This window comes from Ovis aries, chromosome 3, assembly GCF_016772045.2.
Source record: "Ovis aries strain OAR_USU_Benz2616 breed Rambouillet chromosome 3, ARS-UI_Ramb_v3.0, whole genome shotgun sequence".
NCBI classification, from domain to species: Eukaryota; Metazoa; Chordata; class Mammalia; order Artiodactyla; family Bovidae; genus Ovis; species Ovis aries.
The window spans coordinates 25,779,629-25,793,616 of record NC_056056.1 but is presented as its reverse complement, the minus strand read 5'-3'; the positions used below and the strand labels follow the sequence as shown (position 1 = coordinate 25,793,616).

The 13,988-nt window shown below is 45.6% G+C and overlaps 1 protein-coding gene across 1 annotated transcript in view; it reads right to left on the bottom strand.

Annotated features, from left to right (window-relative positions):
- Positions 1-8,890: 8,890 nt before the first annotated feature.
- Positions 8,891-13,988, bottom strand: part of VSNL1 (visinin like 1) — a 126,485-nt gene continuing 121,387 nt past the window's right edge. The window contains exons 3-4 of the mRNA XM_004005697.6: positions 12,988-13,203; positions 8,891-9,875 (exon numbers count right to left, since the gene is read on the bottom strand). Of these exons, the coding sequence (XP_004005746.1) occupies positions 9,678-9,875; positions 12,988-13,203 (414 nt within the window). The 3' untranslated portion in view covers positions 8,891-9,677. The remainder of the gene's footprint in view (positions 9,876-12,987; positions 13,204-13,988) is intronic.

Genomic DNA, 13,988 nt, shown 5'->3' with positions numbered 1-13,988 from the left:
GAATAGTAACTTGAATGCCTCATACAGATGACTCTTCCACCCCTGATTTATCATCAGGGCACCTATGACTGAACCGAGTCATAAAGTCTTGGGAAATAAGGAAGAAATGCTTCCTTGGGCTTTTAAATCCTACCTTCTCAGAATTTTGGGGTGAAAGTGAAAGTTGCTCAGTTGTGTCCAACTCTGTGAGGCCATGGACTGTACAGTCCATGGAATTCTCCAAGCCAGAATACCGGAGTGGGTAGCTTTCCCTTCTCCAGGGGATCTTCCCAACCCAGGGATCAAACCCAGGTCACCCACACTGTAGTCGGATTCCTTATCAGCTGAGCCACAAGGGAAGCCCAAGAATACTGGAGTGGGTAGCCTATCCTTTCTCCAGCAGATCTTCCCAACCCAGGAATCGAACTGCGGTCTCCTGCATTACAGGCGGATTCTTTACCAACTGAGCTATGATTAACATCATTCTCAAGTAAACCAAGATGTAAATAATAGTATTTCTCATACTGATGATCAATCCTAGAGATTCAGGGATCACATTCTTAAGTATTTTCCAAATTTTCCCTTCTCCCTTCTTCCCATCAACCTGATGCCTTTTTGCATGTCTTCAAAATGTCTGGGCTGTTTTATATGGAGATCTAAGTTTTTATTTGGAGTTCTGCCTAAGAAACTATTGCCTGCAGCTCAAAACCTGGATCCGAATTGTTGCTGACTGATGAACATCAAGTGATCCAGAGTGCCTGATTAGAAATTTTCCTAAATATGAATTAGATGTGGTACAAATTATGTCCTGAGTCAGTAGTTATCTGGTTAGATTTTTTTTACTTTATTCATCTACATAGAGGCCTGTGCTTTGCATCACTCAGATTTTTAGAATAGGTTTGAAATGTGTAGCTCTAAAAGTTACTGTTATTTCATGATTTTGAACTAACTACCTGTGGGCTTGAAGGTATATCAAAATATTTTTTTCATATATCTTTTTAAGGAGTTTTGTTCTTTAAAGAGTGAATATAAATTAGTTGTTTCTTTGAGTCGGCAAATGAAGTTTTCATAATTTTATATAATATTGATACCATGTGCTAGGGACTATTTTAAGCACTGGTAATCCTACTGTAATACAAAATCTACCTTCATGGAGCTTAAAGTCTAGTTAGAGAAACAGTACCGCATGTTATTTCAGGGTATGGTCATTGCTATGAATAATAATAGGGTAAGGAGTTGAGATGGAGAGGAGAGGTGTTTTGGATGGAGTGTTAAGAAAAGACTTGGCAGAAGCTGATATTTAAGCAGAGGTCTGAAACAAGTAAGAGAAGAGCCATGGAAAGATGGATGTAGGCTTGACACTTTGAGGCGGAGATGAATGCAAAGGCCTTACTTAGTGTGAGAATGAACTTCACGTTTCAAAATCTCAAGGCCAGAACTTGGTGAGTGCAAGGAATGAAGTTCATAGGCAGACAAAGAAGTGAGATGGTTTGAGGTCCTGGGCAGGTTTTCAGACCTTGTTTGGAGATCATTTTCAAAGAATCTCTCCGCCTATGACAGGTGTTAGGAGGAGTTAGGAGTTTGGGCCAACATGGAAAGAGCAAACGAATCTGGAGGCTTCCACCATGATCCAGGTGAGAGGTCACAGGGGTGACTTGGACCAGATAATGAGGATAGAAGCCTTCAGATTTGAAGTTCAGAGGCAGCGGGACTTGCTGATGAGAATACTGTTGACCCTTGAACAACACGGGAGTTAAGGGCAGTCAAAAATCCAAGTTTATCATCAGCCCTCCACATATGTATTTCTGCCCCAGCAACATGGTTTGGAAAGCACTGTTGTTCAGTCACTAAGTTGTATACAACTGCATCGTCATCAACTGTAGCCCACCAGGCTCCTCTATCCATGGGATTTCCCAGGCAAGCACACTGGCGTGGGCTGCCATTTCCTTTCAGTATTTACTATTGAAAAGATCCACCTATAAGTGGGCCCACGCAGTTCAAATCTGTACTGTTCAAGGGTCAGCTGTACTGTAGAGCTGTGAGAGAAACCAAGGATCATTGGCCAGGGAGTCGGGGGTCTAAAAACCTGGATGAGTGATGGTGTCATTCATAGAGCTAGGGAAGATGTAGGGTAGGAGAGAAAAATGGACGGCTATGGGGGAGACGTAGACTGGCTCTAATTTGAGCAGGCAGTGGCGTTTGAGACAATCATTTAGTTAATTGGGTATTTGATGGGTTACTTTACGTTGGTAAATGTAAGAACTTGGGAAATGATAGCATAAGGTAAGAGTCTAGAGATCTATATTTTGCTGCAAAATGCTGGGAAGAACCCAAATTGCGTGCCCAAGATATTTGGGAAACTGAATTGCTTACACAAAAGGCCCTATGGGAACTGTGTCATTTTATTTAGAAGCTAATTGACTATCATTTTCTCACTAAACCCCTACACATCCGGTGAGGTAAGGCTCTCTGAAGATGTCTGCTGAAGCATGTGTTTTACTTCCTGTCATGGTTTCCTACGGTGTAGAGGAAATTAGCATCTGGCTTCTTTAAGAAAGTTGTTCATATTATTCATCTAGAGACCGTGATTCTGAAGGAAGGAACTACAGGGAAGATGAAGCCTTAAAGCAGTATGAGTCGTTTTTAGAAATAATTTTATAGCTATTCAAGAAAAAAGAAATAATACTAGAGGAAATAAGGAAACTTAGTATTTCAAAACACAGAGTTCAAGTTAGCATAAAAGTAAGACATTTGGAAGCATTTTACTTTCAGGAGAGCAGGAGTTAAAGAGCCAGGTGACAGCATAATCAAAATAGCTGAGTATAAGCTGAAACAGAGAACGTAGGCCACTGAATAATGAGAGGATGCCCATAGCTTCTTTCTCAAGGGACCGCTGAGGCTGGGAGGGACACAGGTTCCTGAGCATCCTTGTCACTGAGGGGTGTGTGTGTGCTCGTTCTGTGAGGGACACAGGTTCCTGAGCATCCTTGTCACTGAGGTGTGTGTGTGTGTGCGCGCGTGCTGGGAAGGACAGTTTCCTGAGCATCCTTGTCAGTGAGCTGTGGGTGTGTATGCCCGCATGCTGGGAAGGACACAGGTTCCTGAGCATCCTTGTCACTGAGCTGTGTGTGTGTGTGTGCTGGGAGGGATACAGGTTCCTGAGCATCCTTGTCACGGAGGTGTGTGTGTGTGTGTGCATGTGCTGGGAGGGACACAGGTTCCTGAGCATCCTTGTTGCTGAGGGGTGTGTGTGTGTGTGTGTGTGTGTGTGTGTGCGTGTGTACATGCTGGGCAGGACATAGGTTCCTGAGCATCCTTGTCACTGAGGTGTGTGTGTGTGTGTGTGTGTGCACGCATGTGCTGGGAGGGACACAGGTTCCTGAGCATCCTTGTTGCTGAGGGGTATGTGTGTGTGCTAGTGTGTGAGATGAGTACAATTGTGCAGTAGTTTGAACATTCTTTGGCATTGCCTTTCTTTGGGATTGGAATGAAAGCTGACCTTTTCCAGTCCTGTGACCTCTGCTGAGTGTTCCAGATTTGCTGGCATATTGAGTGCAGTACTTTCACGGCATCATCTTTTAGGATTTGAAATAGCTCAACTGAAATTCTATCACCTTCACTAGCTTTGTTCGTAGTAATGCTTCCTAAGGCCCACTTGACTTCCCATTCCAGGATGTCTGGCTCTAGCTGAGTGATCACACCATCTTGGTTATCTGGGTTATGAAGATCTTTTTGTACAGTTCTTCTGTGTATTCTTGCCACCTCTTCTTAATATCTTCTGCTTCTGTCAGATCCATACCATTTCTGTCCTTTATTGTGCTCATTTTTGCATGAAATGTTCCCTTGGTATCTCTAATTTTCTTGAAGAGATCTCTAGTCTTTCCCATTCTGTCGTTTTCTTCTATTGCTTTGCACTAATCACTGAGGAAGGCTTTCTTATATCTCCTTACTATTCTTTGGAACTCTGCATTCAGATGGGTATATCTTTCCTTTTCTCCTTTGCCTTTAGCTTCTCTTCTTTTCAAAGCTATTTGTAAACCCTCGTCACACAACTATTTTGCCTTTTTGCATTTCTTTTTCTTGGGGATGGTCTTGATCACTGCCTCTTGTACAATGTCACAAACCTCTGCCCATAGTTCTTCAGGCACTCTATCAGATCTAATCCCTTAAATCTATTTCTCACTTCCACTATATAATCTTAAGGGATTGGATTTAGGTCATACCTGAATGGTCTAATGCTTTTCCTTGCTTTCTTCAATTTAAGTCGGAATTTGGCAATAAGGAGTTCATGATCTGAGCTACAGTCAGCTTCCGGTCTTGTTTTTGCTGACTGTATAGAGTTTTTCCATCTTTGGCTGAAAAGAATATAATCAGTCTGATTTCAGTATTAACCATCAGGTGATGTCCATGTGTAGAGTCTTCTCTTGTGTTGTTGGAAGTGGGTGTTTGCTATGACCAGTTTTGTTCTCTTGGCAAAACTGTTAACCTTTGACCTGCTTCATTTTGTACTCCACGGCCAAATTTGCCTGTTACTCCAGGTATCTCTTGACTTCCTACTTTCGCATTCCAGTCCCCTCTCATAGGACTTTATAAACTGATCCATAAAAAAACTGTTAAGATTTTTCTTTAAAGAATTGTATCAGCTTAGACAGAAAGACACAGTACAAAAATGAAAACAAGTTTTGTACTCCTGAAACCTTATGGGCAGGCAGTAAGCAGAGAAACTACTCGGCTATAAACAGGCTCCTTTTTTTATGAAAAAGGAAGGCTAACTCAGAAGGTAGAGACAAGAACACAAAAGGCAGAGCCAAAAGCCATGGAGAACAACCGGCAGAAAGTAGGACTGAGCCTTAATCAAGGAAATTACAAGATGTACCTAGCTGGATATCAGAATTGCTATGGACCAGAGACTACCTTAAGCTTTCCAGTTTCCCCTTTTTTGAAAGTATATCTCAACTGTAGTTATGCTTCAGTTCAGTTCAGTTGCTCAGTCGTTTCCGACTGTTTGCGACCCCATGGACTACAACACGCAAGGCTTCCCTGTCCATCACCAACTCCCAGAGCTTACTCAAACTCATGTCCATTGAGTTGGTGATGCCATCCAACCATCTCATTCTCTGTCGTCCCCTTCTCCTGCCTTCAATCTTTCCCAGCATAAGGGTCTTTTCAAATAAGTCAATTATTCCCATCAGGTGGCCAGAGGATTGGAGTTTCAGCTTCAGCATCAGTCCTTCCAATGAGTATTCAGGACTGATCTTTAGGATGGACTCGTTGGGTCTCCTTGCAGTCCAAGGGACTCTCAAGACTCTTCTCCAACACAACAATTCAAAAGTATCAATTCTTCAGTGCTCAGCTTTCTTTAAAGTCCAACTCTCACATGTATACATGACCACTGGAAAAACCATAGCTTTGACTATGCTTCCCCATCCCAAACATTCTATATTGTGTAAGGCAGGTGGGAAAGGGGGCGATAATTACCTATTGGTTATCCACAGGCCTTTGGATTAAAAAGAATGATATCAATGTGCTACATCTGATGAACCAACTCTGGGGAGCCTTTAGATGATGAGATCTGGGGCTTCAAGCCTGACCCTGAAGTCATAATGGGATGAGACTTTTGTCATTACTTGGGAGCAGGTGAATGCATTTTGAAGGTAGACGAGATGGATCGTGACTACAGGGCAGACAGTGGCCGATGATTTTCCAAAAAGGGTGGCAACAGCATTGCTCCTGTTCTAGAGACTAAAAAACCCATCAAGAAAGACATGGAGTGTAATTTCCTTCTTGACTATGGGCTAGGTTTGTGACTTTCCTGTAATCAATGGAATGCCGTGGAAGTGCTGCTTCATGACAATTGAGGCTAGGTCAGAAAGGACTATGAAATTTCCAGGAATTTGCAGGAATGCCTGTGGTGGAGATCTGAACCATCAGGTAAGTGCTATGGCTGCTGTGAGGTCGCCACGCTGTGAGGAAGCACAAACTGGAGACACTCTGAGGCTGGAAGGGGAGAGAGGCCCTCTCCACTCCAGCCTGCTCCAGGGACCTGTTTCAGCTCAAACTATGATGTGACTGCAACTGCATGAGCAACCCCCAACCAGAAACATTCAGGTGAACCTTCTCAAATTCCCAACCCACAGTAGCTGTGAGGAATATTAAGATGATGGTTTCTATTTTACGCCATCACAGCTTGGAGAGGATAAAATGTTGTGGTACACCCCTCAACTCTAATGTGATATTTCCTTTTATTTGATGTGCCTTTAGTGTTCTTTTGTGAGAATGGATGCTTCATTTGTTTGTATTATACTGTGCGACAGATTTCACTGTTGCTTTTTCTCCCCTTCAGCATTGTAAAAACCCACATGTGGACGTCGGCTCCCAGCTGAAGGTGAGTAGGTCATAGGGTGAATGTACCACGTCTTACTTACCTAGTCTTCTAATCACAAACACTAGTCGCCTCCAGTCCCCACACCAGAAACAGAGTTGTCATGGACGTTCCGGGGAAAGTCCCCATACAGACTCCTGTGAGAGCATCCCAGGAGTAGGGATGTTGGGTCACAGGGCATATGTGCACTTATTCTAACCAATACTGCCAGACTGCTCTCAGCCCCTGCAACAGTCTACACTAGCAGAGCAGTGAGGGCTGAAACAAATAATAAGACGTTCACTCGCTGGCCCAATTTCTACATTTTATTTATTTCCCAGTGAGTCTGCTGGGAAAATAAGATCATGGCATCCGGTCTCATCATTTCATTGCAAATAGATGGGGAAACAATGGAAACAGTGAGTGACTTTATTTTGGGAGGCTCCAAAATCACTGCAGATTGTGACTGCAGCCACGAAATTAAAAGACACTTGCTCCTTGGAAGCAAAGTTATGACCAACCTAGACAGCATATTAAAAAGCAGAGACATTACTTTGCCAACAAAGGTCCGTCTAGTCAAAGCTATGGTTTTTCCAGTAGTCACATGTGGATGTGAGAGTTGGACTTTAAAGAAAGCTGAGGGCAGAAGAATTGATGCTTTTGAACTGTGGTATTGGAAAAGACTCTTGGACTGCAAGGAGCTCCAACCGGTCAATCCTTAAGGAAATCAGTCCTGAATATTCATTGGAAGGACTGATGCTGAAGCTGAAACTCCAATCCTTTGGCCCCCTGATGCGAAGAACCAACTCATTTGAAAAGACCCTGATGCTGGGAAAGATTGAGGGCAGGAGGAGAAGGGGACGACAGAGAATGAGATGGTTGGATGGCATCACTGGCTTGATGGACATGAGTTTGAGTAAAATCCGGGAGTTGGTGATGGACAGGGAGGCCTGGTGTGCTACAGTTCATGGGGTCGCAAAGAGTCACACACAACTGAGTGACTGAACTGAACTGAACTGAGTCTGCTGGAGGGTGTGTGTTTTGCTCTTGTTCTTGTTTGTTTGGCTGCATCAAGGGGCATGGGGCATCTTAGTTCCATGCAGGATCTTAGCTCCCTGAGCACGGATCAAACCCATGCCCCTATGGTGGAAATGTGGAGACTTAACTGCTAGACCACCAGGGAAGACCCTGGAGAGTTTGTTTCCCCGAACACCCATGTGGCTCACTTCCTTCGCTTGGCTCTCACAGCACTGCCACCTAACCAGCTTAGAGCAAAACCACTGCTGCACCCCATCGTTTTCCATCTGTCTTCACCTGCTGTGCTTTTCTTCAGAGTTCTTACAATTGGAAGTTTGTGTGAGCGTGTGTGGTTACTGTCTGTCTCTCCCCAGAAGAATGGCGTTGGGTGTGTTATAGGTAATCAGTCAAAATTTGCTAAGAATTCATTGACTCGAGCTTGATTTCACCAAGTGCCTTTCTAAGGTGTCTTCCCAGTTCCTCGACCCTCCACCTCCACTCCACCCAATCAGAGGAGAGAGTACCGGTGGCTCTGAATGACCCCCCATCTCCCCCTGCCTCCACTCTGGACTCACCAAGCACAGGGTTAAGTGCACCCAGAAGTCCTATGAGCCCTTGGGACTGTTCTCTCTTGGGGCGGAAGTGTGGTCTGGCAAGGTCAGGTACCGCTGGCCTCCTGAGAGTTTGTGGGGAGTTTTGCTCACTCCCAGTTTCTTGCTGAACAGATGAATGGAATCGTCAGGCCCTGGTCTCTGGTCTCACTTAAGGATCCTAAGACAGACAAGGGATGAACATTTAGGAAAAAAGACAGTCCATAAAAAGTGAACAGTTTAGCACTGTACTGTCTGATACGATGACAACTCGCTACATGGGGCAAATTAAATGTAAATTAATTAAAATAAAATGAAAAATTCAGTTTGCCAGTCATATTAGCTGAACTTGAAGTGCTCCAGAGTCACACACAACCAGTGCAGAAGTTTCCACCATTCCAGCAAGTTCTACTGGATGGTCCTGGAGAAAGAAACCAGTCTCATCCACGCTTGCTCTGAAAATGCAAACCCACCCCTAGGGCTCTTCATGGAATCTCTGCCTTCCTCCCTTAAGCTCAAAACGGTCAGGATTTTGTTACATCTTTAAAACCATGAGTACGTTTATGATTTGGCAAGACAGAAGGCCCCTTTTCTGGCAGCATCTTTCAGAGGACGCTTCTCAGTGTGTTGTATAGAACATAACACATAGTTGTGTAAAACATAACACACAGTCACACTGAAATGGCATGTATTGTCATATAGTGAGCATTTTTTGAGAATGAGCAAGTTTTATGTTTAAACTTGACATGCCATATTAATTTTCCCTCTTCTGGGGGCCAGGATGAAGTATCGAGAAGTCGCTTTTTTCCCATTGGTTGTCGCTAGTGTTTGAATTCCCAAGTTGTGTGTTCAAAGGGAAATTTAGTAAGTTTGTTGCTACTGACCCTGGATGATCATGAAACATCTGTTTCCAATTTAAAATTATGAAATGAGAACTGAGGGGAAAAGTCAAATGTTACAAATTTATTTGGGACATCTATTGCCACCTCTTTGGAAGCCTTTGAAAATTCAAGCAGAAATCAATACACATCCATCTTTTTTTCTTTACTTTCAATAAATAATATCTTTGAGTAAATGCATATTATAGATAGATATATTTATGAGTCATTTAGCAGAGTTTGTAAGGTTTATACTGCATTAATTCCAACACAGCTCTTTCCAGGTTGATAGGGTGCAAATGAGGTAAGAATTAAGGCAAACCTAAAAGGCATGCAAATGTCGTACATGTATATTCACTGATAATACAAGCTCTTGTGTGTGGACCACACAGAGGAGTCGAGATCTCCTCGGTGTGTCTGTCTAGTACTATTTTACAGGAGAATGGTGACACAGCTTAAAATTCAGTTACATTACCGTGGGGGTCTCAGTGCTACTAACATCATGTAATCAAGGAGACACAAGCATTAGCAAAACATGAACAAGAAATCATAGAACTCTTTGCAGCACGTTTCTGCCAAGGCTTTGGAGGAGGAAGGTTTTTTATGAAATGATATCACACATATCACATTGTGGCAGGTTGTCTGTTTTATAATATATGCTTTTAAAATTCATTAGCGAATGACATTCTCATGCACACAAGTGTTTCAAACACAAGAAGCAAGTCCATTTACAGGTAGTCCAAGCGATATCTGTGTGTGGGGTGTGTGTGTGTGTGTGTGTGTGTGTGTTAATAGCTGCAGACTGAATGGAACATTGATAACTCTTGTGCAGTCCATAGCATTGACCTCTGCTCATTTCTGAATGTCGCACTGCAGAAGTAGTACAATGGAAGGGTCGCTCTTGGCAGCTTCTTTGAATTCATCCAGTGTAATCTGGTCATCTTTGTTCTTATCCATCTTGCTGAAAATCTTGTCTACTCGTTGCTCAGGCGTGAGGCCATCCTCATTCATTTTCATCATGATCACTGTGCCCACCATTTTGTAGATAGCCTTGGGAAGACAAGAAATAGATCATAAAGTTCACCTAGGATGGGGTAAAGAATTTAAATTTACTTCAAAGGACCCCTTAAATGCTTTTAAATAAGACAGTGGTGTAATCAAATTAGTGTGAGTCTCATGACTAACGGGATAGAGAAGAATTTTGTGTGACTCCTAATTTTTCTGGCTGGAGGAAGTGAGTGAAAAGAGTTGTGGTGAGACCAAGAATGATGATCAGGAGGTTTAGGAAGGAAAACAATAAGCTCAGTTTGAAAACTTCTGAGTTTGAAGTCAGATGGTAATCAACAAGCTCTACTCCTGGGAGATCTAGGAAAAGATGAAGTGGTCCCAGATGAAATGGACCGTAATCAGTGGTCCCAACTGATAAGGGACTTACAATCTGTCAAGAAAGCAAGAGAGGTGCACCAGTAAAATTAAGCCCTGAAAGAAGTTAGCTGAGGGAGATCTGAGAGTCAGGGACTCACTTCATGAGTGAAAGAACAGAGTAAGATGATTCCATTTTCCATTAAACTGCACACATGGAATTCTCAAAATGGGAATTAAAGGTAGAAATGAGTGTCATTCTTAGGAAAGTGCCTTAAAAAAAGAAATGCTCTTTTACACAAAGACTTGTAGGTAAACATATAGCAGCAATTTCAATAATAGCCCAAAAGTGAAACAGCACAAATACTCAACTGGCAAAGAGAGAAATAAAATATGACACATCCATACAACTGAATGCGATTTTAGCAACAGAAAGGAGTGAAATACTGATAGCTGCTACAGCAGAGATAAATGTCCAAAAAAGTGCCAGGTATAAAAGGCCAAACGTATATTGCAAGATTCCATCTATATGAAATGTTCAGCAAGACAAATCCATGAAGAAAAAGCAGAAAGGTAGTTTCCAAAATCTGGGGATACCCATGGGCATAAGGGATCCTATTGGGAGAATAAAAATGTTCTATAATTGGATTATGATGATGGCGAAATAACCTAGACCTTAAAGAGTAAAGAAGATTTGGATGGGCCCAGAGCCCTGAAGGAAAAGGTGAAGAGCCCAGGTGGAAAGCATGGTAGAGGCCAAAGTGGCCAGTGGTGAGTGTTCAAGGGTGAGCAGCCCTGGATGGACAGCGAGGCTGCAGCGGACATGCAAGCGAACGGATGTCAGCTGGACAGCTGGACCTGTGTGCACAGCTGTGCGTGGCATGGAGGAACTTCTCTGTAAAGACTTTTGACCAAATGAATGAGCAGCTCCTGAAGTACAGAGATGCTGTAAAGGCTCTATCAATTACTGATACCTTGGTTCTGAAAACGTGACTCAGCAAAAAGGAACCTGGAGGCAGGAAGGGGTGCCAGGGTGCAAGTGCAGAGGGCTAGAAGCTGGAGAAAATACTAGAGGAGATAGGGAGCCACGTGCAGAGGGAGCATGAAGAAGGAAAGGAGCTGAGAGTCAAGGTGGATGATATTTCCAAGGGAGACGGAGCCTCGACAGTGAACTGCCGTGTACTGAGCGTTTCCTACGTGACGGGAAGTGTTGTTTAGTCGCTCAGTCGTGTCCAACTCCTTGTGACCCCCCTGGACTGTAGTCCACCGGGCTCTTCTGTCCATGGGATTTCCCAGGCAAGAATACTGGAGTGAGTTGCCATTTCCTTCTCCAGCAGATCTTCCCGACCCTGGGATCGAACCTGCGTCTCCTGCCTTGGCAGGCAGATTCTTTACCACCGAGTTACCAGGGAAGCCTGAGAGAAAGTGTGCCAGGTGCTTAATCGTTACCACAGTCTTGAGGGGTAGGTTTATTATCATTTTTTCATAAAGACATTGATGATTTGGTACTCAACGCCCTATCGCCAACTCCATGCCTGAACCTTACTGGGTCTCCCACTTTACTTGGGAAGGGAAGTGGGTACTAAAGGTAGAGAAGGGACTAAAGATGCTGGGGCAGGTGGGGTACGTGGAAGGCAGGGCTCCAGAGGCCAGAGCTGACTGTGCTAGGGAGCGGCCCCAGAGGGAGGAGAGTCAGCATAGCAGAGCGGGCATCTGGGTCACTTGGGTTTTGGCTACTGTTTCTCACCATCACCCCTTGGCTTTGCTTTGTGGATCCACCCCTCCGCCCCCCTGCCCCGAATCTCAGCCCTGTGGTCTGGGCAGGGCCTTGCCCCAGCTCCAGGATGAGACACTTGGTCCTGTCTGTGGCAGTGCACTTCCCTTTTTGGGTCACCTTGTCAGCACAGAGGTGGACACGCGAGCTAAGACAGTGAGTGAGTGAAGAGGCACTGACTTGTTCATCAGCGGGTGAGTGCCCGGCAGGCTCCCAGACTGTTCTAGGCTGGGGGATACAGCAGTGAGAGAGTATGGCCCTCTCTGTACATGTAGCTTGCATTCTATTATATCAGGTGATTTAGGGCAGTGACAAAATCTGTGACAAAAAAAAAATGTTGGTAAGGGATTAGATGGCCCAGGGGTAGAGGGATGTGAGTTCAGCAAGGAATGCCTGCCAATGAGATGAGGGGGCAGCCCCGAGAGGAATGAGGGGACCTGGAGGGCAGTCCTGGGCAGAGGGCGAGGATATCAAGGCCCTGATGTGAGGCTGTGTTTTCCAGGAAAACCAAGGCCCAGGTATCTCATACTCCATGTGTAAGGAGCGGTATTGAAGACTGAGGTCGCAGCAGTGGGCAGGGGGTCCTGGAACATTTGCATAGGCAACTGAGGAAGATGCTTGTTGATGTGGAATGATGGGAAACGGGACCACAGTCAGCATCTTGTGCCCACAGTGGGGAAGCTGGCTTGAGGAAGAGAGCGGCATCCAGCAGGGCAGAGCTAAGCCAAGAGCCAGAGAAGCTGGATCCTGATACCATCCTTCGCACCCTCTACGCTTGTGTTGGTGGAAGATCTCACAGTGAGAGCATGGCTGGTTGAAATGTGGTTGACAGTCATAACCCAGCAGCTTGGAGCTGAGACATTATCCAGCATGGAGGGAGGGGACAGGACAGAGGATTCAAGCCTACCAGGGCTCCTGGTGGGGAAGAAGGGGACCTGCCATAGGCCTGTGCCCAGGGAGGCTCTTCCCAAGCTCTGCCTTTGTGCCGGCAGCAGCCCAGGCCCTGAGAACACCCGGGGACCTCACCTCGATGATCTCTAGCATCTCTACTCGGGTGATCTTGCCGTCCCCGTCCAGGTCATACATGTTGAAAGCCCAGTTCAGCTTCTGCTCAAAGCTGCCCCTGGAGGTGATGGACAGCGCGCAGATGAACTCTCGGAAGTCGATGGTGCCGTCCCCGTTCTTGTCGAAGGTGCGGAAGGCGTGCTGGGCAAACTTGGAGGCATCTCCGTATGGGAAGAACTACAGAGCAGAACACACAAGGTCACCTGTCAGGAGGGGAAGACTCACAGGCCCTGAGGTGAAAGCCCACTGCCACATGCTGGCCCGGGGTTCTCCCAGGGGCAAGGGTTCAGGCTCGCCCGTGTGGACAAGGTTTGGCCCAACACTCAAGGTTAAGGACGGGCACAGGGAAGCGGTCTCCCCATGCGTCCTCACTCCCAGGCTCCTCGCTCTTTCCTGAGGGTGAGGCTGGAGACACTGGGCTTTGAGGTGGGTGGGACCCGCATCAGGGCTGCTAGAATTCCTCCTCTGCAGCCTTTCTGGTCATTCTCCCTCAGGGTCTAGGACAGGGGCGGCCAGCTGACTTCTCTCCTGCACAGGGCAGTGTGACCTGGACTCCCACATTTCTCTGGGTGTGATCATCCAGGTTCACTGCCCGTGGGGCCTGAGCGAGGTGACCCTGACCTCCCGCCAGTGGCTCCCAGTCCCCAGCCCACCATGGTCCCCCTGGGTGCTGGGCCAGCGTTCAACTCCTTTTTCTAGAAACTCTTCTTTTGCAGGGCATTTAAGACCCACTAAAAATAGAACATGACTGGGCTTATTTCTGAGATTCATAAAGAGGTGTCTTCTCAGAGCCCACAGGGTGCTGCAGGAGACAGGAGAGGGACGTAGGAGGAGGAGGGTGCAGACCCCCAAAGTGGGAAGACCACAGAGACCGTGGCAGTGGACACACGTCTGGGCCTAGCACACACCGCAGGGAGCTCTGATACCCGATCCTCTGCCCCAGCAAAGCTAAAGGATATCCT